Consider the following 6,000-nt stretch of genomic DNA (forward strand, 5'->3'; position numbering starts at 1 on the left):
ACTCACCCTTCTTGATGGAGGTAGACATCTGGATGGCAAAGCTCTTAAGAAAGGACTCCAGATGCACAGCTTTGGAACTCAAGTTGAGTGTGTCAGGTCCTGTTCTGCTGGGAGCCTGGGAACTGGTGAGATTTGCTCTCCCTTCCTCAAACCACAGTTGGTGCCATGCCCACTTCCTCACTCCTCACTGGCTCACAGCAGAGAAGACGCTGTGCCCTTACTCTTTTTTTTTTTTTTTTTTTTTTTTTTGCTCTTGCCTAGGTGGAAGGACAACCCAGCCATGCCTGAAGGGCTGGTCTATGAGGGTGTGGCCATGGAGCCTTTGAGGTACTCAGGAGGAAGTGCAGCCCAGAGCTCTGTGCTTCAGGCCTTCGATGAGTTCCTGGGCATTCGGCATTGCAAGGGAAGTGGTAAGCAACAATCTGGTCTCACATATTCTCTCACGGGGAGAATTAGGCAGAACGGGGAGGCATTTTTACCAACTTATAAAACTAGGTGTAAAGAACAACGTACTGGAGTTTGTCCTTGCCTAAACCACCAGATGGTTGTACCTATATTAGTCAATGTTGGAGCTTCGGATTTCAGAAGGATCCTGGGTTCATTTCCAAGTCTTAACACAAAGTCTCGAACAGTGAACACCTGGGCTGGTCACTGTCATATGGGGCTTGCTTGGGTCCTTAGTCTGTAAACTCAAAGGCTAGGTCCTTGTGTGGCCCAGTCTGCATCAGCCAGTCATGGGCCTGAACTCTTCTAGTGCCCTTCCCATGAGATGGCCCAGCCTCCTGCTGAATCCCTCTGGGCCAGAAGAGGGAGCCCATCGATTTGAAGCCTCTGAAGGAGTTATTGCTTTACTTACCAGCACAGAGCTACACCCTTAACAGCTACAAACGGTATTTCGTGCTCCCGAACTTTAACTTGGATCAGGACCAAATCGAAACTCTCTTGTCTCATCTGCGCTGTTTTCTGGAAGAGCCAGAGCTGTTCCGGGACTTCATCATTTGACGTTAGTTACTGACTCTCTATAAACAAAAGCATCACAAACAACAACAAAAACCAACAACCGAAGCAAACAAACAAAACCTCACATTAGTTAAGGCCGCAGTGAGTTTTCTAGTAAACACTTGAGCTTTCAGTATTTTGGCTTCTCTGGGTTTTTACTGAGATACCTGCTTTCCAATGTCTTCTCTATGCCCTTCGTAACTGGTTCCACCTGTGCAGCTCCCCCAGTGCAAGAAGCATCTAGCAAACAGAATTCACCAGGGTGTTCCGGCAGTCAGTGTAAGGGTTTGTGTGCATGCATGTAGACATGCCTCATGACCCTTAGCAGGAAATGTCATGTCATTCATGTTTTGGTTTGGTACACCCCGGCTCATAGATTCTTGTCCATAGATTTATTATCTGGGAGATGCTTGCTTCTTTTTCTTGTCTGCATCTCTTGTCAATATCCAGAAATGTACATTTGCGTATTTGGAAGCTATAACAAAAAGTCTGACTAGGCTGAACGCAAACCCTATCCAACCCTTCTGGTACCAGTGTGTCTGAATCTGGAGCAGCAGGCAAAGGCTCCTGAATGCCTTGTGTTAAGGTTTTACTCTGGGCTGTTTCTTTCAGTAGGCTTTCTGCACAGAATGAGAGACTACATGCCGCCTTCCCATAAGGCCTTCCTGGAGGACCTGCATTCAGCTCCTTCGCTGAGGGACTACATACTGACCTCTGGCGCTGGGTGCTGCCTGATGGCCTACAACCAGTGTGTGGAGGCGCTGGCGCAGCTGCGCAGTTACCACATCAATGTAGTGGCACGTTACATCATCTCCGCTGCTTCTAGGGCCAGGAGCAAGATGCTGAGCCATCCCTCGCCCCATGCCTTGGAGGACAGGGGCACTGGGGGAACTGAAGTGCTAAGCTTCCTGAAGAGCGTCAGGGAGAAGACCGTGGAGGCCATCCTGCACCCCAATGCTTAACAGTTCACACCCCACATCCTTGTGCTTAGCAGGTCACACCCTGCATCCTTGTGCTTAGCAGGTCACACCCTGCATCCTTGTGTTTATGCCCTGTGGGAGTTCGAGCCAGGACCAGAGCTCTGCCTGAACCCAAGCATCCTTTTGCTCCAAAAACCTCCATGTTTTTTGTTCATAGGCTCCTGCTTCCACCCCACCCTCAGCCATTTTGTTTGCTAGAAACCTTTCTGCCCTGCCCAATCCCCCTGCCTCATAGCCGAGAGCTGGTCATGTCTCCATTCAGTGGGCAAGTCAGAGATACCCAAGCTCAATTTTAAAAGAATCAAATTGCCTTTGGGCTTCTCAGCTCATCTTTTCCTCCTCTCAATCTTTTTTCCCCTTCCCTCTCTGTTCCCTCCCTCTCTCATCCCCCCACTTTCTCCTTTCTTGTCTCCCAGTGTTTACTCCTTTTTCCTCTTCTTCCCTCTGTCCCCATCCCTCCTCCCCTTCTTCCCTCTCTTTATCTTTGACCCAGGATCAAACTATATACTCCAGACCAGCTTCCAGCTAGAACCTGTGATCCCCCTACCTCAACCTTCTGAGGTTATACATATGTACTAACTGCCGTGAACTCTTTTCATTTATTTTCTTTTGCCCTGCTGGAAATTAAACCTAAGGTTTCGTACACACCAGGCAATTGCTGCACCACTGAGCTCCAGTCCCAGCTCTCTGTGTTTCTGATTTTGAAAGTCTTATGAGTTTCTTGGGCTGGTTTTGAGCTTTTTTTTTTTTTTTTAGCTCTTGCAAGACTTAGTGTTTGAGTATCTGGGATAAGCCAGTGAGCCATGACGCTGCTGCTGACGATGATGATAATGATGGTTGCCCCCCCCCCCGCTTCCTCTTTGTTTATTTTTGGTTTTGAAACAGGTTCTTACTATGTTTTAGCTCAGGTTGCCTTCGACTCAAGGCAATCCTCCAATCTCAGCCTCCCCTGCACTGGGACTGTAAGCATGGTCCACCACAGCTGGCTGTAGAGGCTCATAATTCTCTAAGAACCCACCATGCTGCTGTACAGAGCCTTGGTCTGGGGACCGTCTGTGAACAGGGACAGCCTTCTCCTCCCTGCCCACGCTGAATTCAACACTGAGGGTTAGATGCTCCAGTGGGGACATGTGGGTGAGGGTGCTGGGCATACAAACCTAAATGTCACCAGCATGGGGACTCTCTGCGACTGAACTGGAACTGATGTATCTTCCCCACATGGTGGAGTCATTGCGAATTCTATTTTAATTCTCTGTTCTATTTTTAGGGCAATGTTTTTCTTTTTCCTAGTGACACTGGAATTTGTATTTGAAAAATGCTTTAATTGACCCTTTGAAACTAAGTGAGCCAAATAGGAATAAATAGAAGGCCCACATGTTTCGGGTATAAATAAATGTAGCGGTTATTTTTGAAGTTGCTAGCTCTAGGTCTTACTCTACCTGACAGCAGACACCTCAGATTTCGCCAGTTTAAAGCCAGTTTCTTTAACTAGGGTTCCCCAACGTTTCAAATGCATATGTGTACACACACACCTGCACCAGACTTTCCTTCCATTGTCCTGTCTAGGAGGGGAGCATCAGTGAGGACCATTCGATCATTGCCCAGCCTCTTCCAAATGCTTGGCCCCTGTGCGGATCCAGATCAGGTGGACCTAGCAGCCCGGTTCATCGTATCTAAAAAGGCTTTCGGTCTCCATGGTCCTGCCATTCCATAGTCCCTGCCACCATAAGGACACATGAGATTGGCTTAGGGTTTCTACTTTTCAGTACCTGGGGGAGAGATAGAATGCTAGCTCCAAAAGAGGGCTCAAGTCAGGTCCTGCCCCAAGGCACTGGGGCTCTTCCTGTCTCATATCCCTTGGGCTCCATCCGGCAAAGATTGGGAGGCACACCTGACCATAAGGACTTTTCAGAGACCCAGGGTCACACTCCTCTGTCACTGCTCTTGCTGCTCCTCTTCCTGGTGTAGGGCTTAGCAGCGCCCTCGTCTCTTGTTCTGTTCAGAGCCTCAGCCTGAGCTTATAAAGACTCAAAAAAATCCTTCCTCTCCACCTGACATCCTTGTCTCCTGCTGAAGTCTCTCTTGCAGCTCCACATAGGGGCACAGATGTACTTGTTTATCTCAAATGTTTCTCTGGGTTGAACCATGTGCGTTATGGGTCCAGGAAGTATCTAAGAGGGAGACTGGTTACCTCCATGTCCCCGCCCCTTGCTGTCCCCAAAGAGTGGGGCCTTCAAGGTAAGACCTAGATTCCCATTCCATGGCTCTCATTTTTGAAACAATGTGATTGGTTTTCAATCAGTCCCACAGAGAAACTGATCCTTGGTTTCTTACTCATTATGAAATGAAGATATCAAGTCTCGGGATGGATAGAAAAGAAGGGATAGAGTCTGGGGCAAAGTGTGTTGTAAAGTCTGGGGCTTGGGTGCATTTCTCAGGGGTGTTGCCCCTGTTACCAGTGCAGGAGACAGGAAGACACTGGTTCTTCACACATGGTTGGAGTGAGTTTTACTTATTTTTAAGAAGAGTACTACAGACACAGATGATTTTAACATCCAGACAGCAAAACCATTAAAGCCACAAAGCTAGGCAGCAGGAGGGTGCTTACAGCTCCGGTCTGCCTTGACTCTGAGCTAGCTCTGAGCTGTCCTTCAAGAGGGACACGGCCCTCTCAGCTGTCAAGGTGTGAAGTCAAGGCAGCGAGTCCCAAACCGAGTCTTCTCTGGCTCATTTGGAAACTGCCATTCACTGTTTCCAAATAAGTGTTGAAGTAAAGCCCCTCCGGGAAGACAAAAGGGGAAGGAGAAGAAAAAGAACCAACACTAACTCCAGCTGTGCATGGACACAACCTTCTAAGGACCAGCATCCTCCTGTCTCCTGCATTGGTGAAGGAGCAACAGCCTAAGAGGGTCTTGTGCACACAGTTCTGACCGTGGGGGCCTATCCCTGTCTCCACGGATGAGGGTTCACCCTTCATCAGTGTCCTCAAAACCCAGAGGAGGAAAGAAGGGGGAGAGGTAAGGCAAGGGAAGGGAAGACAGAAAAGAAGGGGGTTGGGACTTCGAGATTATATTCCAGATCTGATTGAAGTTTGGGATCGGGGAGAAAACATTCTGTACCTGCCAGTCAGTAATCGCTCCCAGAACGAGGAACCCATCCCGAACGCAGTCCTGCCTATTCCCATGGACAGATGTTGTATTTGCTGTGCTAATGGAGGAGACGCTTGTCTTCCTTCGCTCATTTAACAGTAAACTTAATAAAGAAGTCGGATTTTACTACTTTCTGAGACGCGATCGCTAGTTAGTCACTGCAATTTAGCATCTGTTGCCTGCGAACATTAAAAACTGATTTCTTGAGTGTACGCATCATCAAAAAATAAATGAGTTTTTTTCTTTTTCGCGAAGTCATTTGCTTTATAAACTCGCCAATCTTTGAGGCCGCGCACCTCTGTGCAGAGCTGGCATACCAACCCCATTGCACATTTACCTTTAATCGTTCAGATGGGTTTGTTCCCTCTGCACACAGGTACCTGTGGGCTGACTTACTGTGCTTTGAAGGAAAGCATGTGCACGAGTCTATCACCTCAGTTGCCCCCATGGGCTGCAACCCTCTCACTGGGCTACATTGCTTTGTAGCCGTGAAGTGTGTGCAGAATTTATATGCCAGCATCCCTTTGCACTATGACCCCTAGCCAACACTAGATGGGGTGGCTGTTGGTTGTGCCAGGAGTCTTGGGTCAGAACTACTAACATTTTAAAGCCAATGGGGCACAAAGCTTTTCTTGCCAATATATTCTAAAAATCATTTATTAACTCTGCAATACCTGCTATTTTATCATCTATTGACATTATTTCTAATACACAAATACTTTTATCTTAACTTCATCTGTCAATTAACATCAAAAGTCATAATTACTAGTGTGACTAATCAAACGTACAAATAAAATACATTTGTGAATGTTTGCTGTCACCTTAGTTTTTCAGACATGTAGGAAATACTTAGAAAAATGCAACCACAGCAT

The 6,000-nt window shown here is 47.4% G+C and overlaps 1 protein-coding gene across 10 annotated transcripts in view; it reads left to right on the plus strand.

Moving 5' to 3' along the window:
- Positions 1-5,382, plus strand: part of Ido2 (indoleamine 2,3-dioxygenase 2) — a 45,176-nt gene extending 39,794 nt beyond the window's left edge. For 9 of the 10 annotated variants that reach the window (XM_038327589.1, XM_038327583.1, XM_038327588.1 and 6 more), the window contains 2 exons: positions 262-410; positions 1,612-5,382. In XM_038327589.1, the coding sequence (XP_038183517.1) occupies positions 262-410; positions 1,612-1,961 (499 nt within the window). In that variant the 3' untranslated portion in view covers positions 1,962-5,382. The remainder of the gene's footprint in view (positions 1-261; positions 411-1,611) is intronic. The other variant, XM_038327581.1, reaches the window with a different exon arrangement.
- Positions 5,383-6,000: the final 618 nt, after the last annotated feature.

This window comes from Arvicola amphibius, chromosome 4 (assembly GCF_903992535.2).
Source record: "Arvicola amphibius chromosome 4, mArvAmp1.2, whole genome shotgun sequence".
Taxonomy (NCBI): domain Eukaryota; kingdom Metazoa; phylum Chordata; class Mammalia; order Rodentia; family Cricetidae; genus Arvicola; species Arvicola amphibius.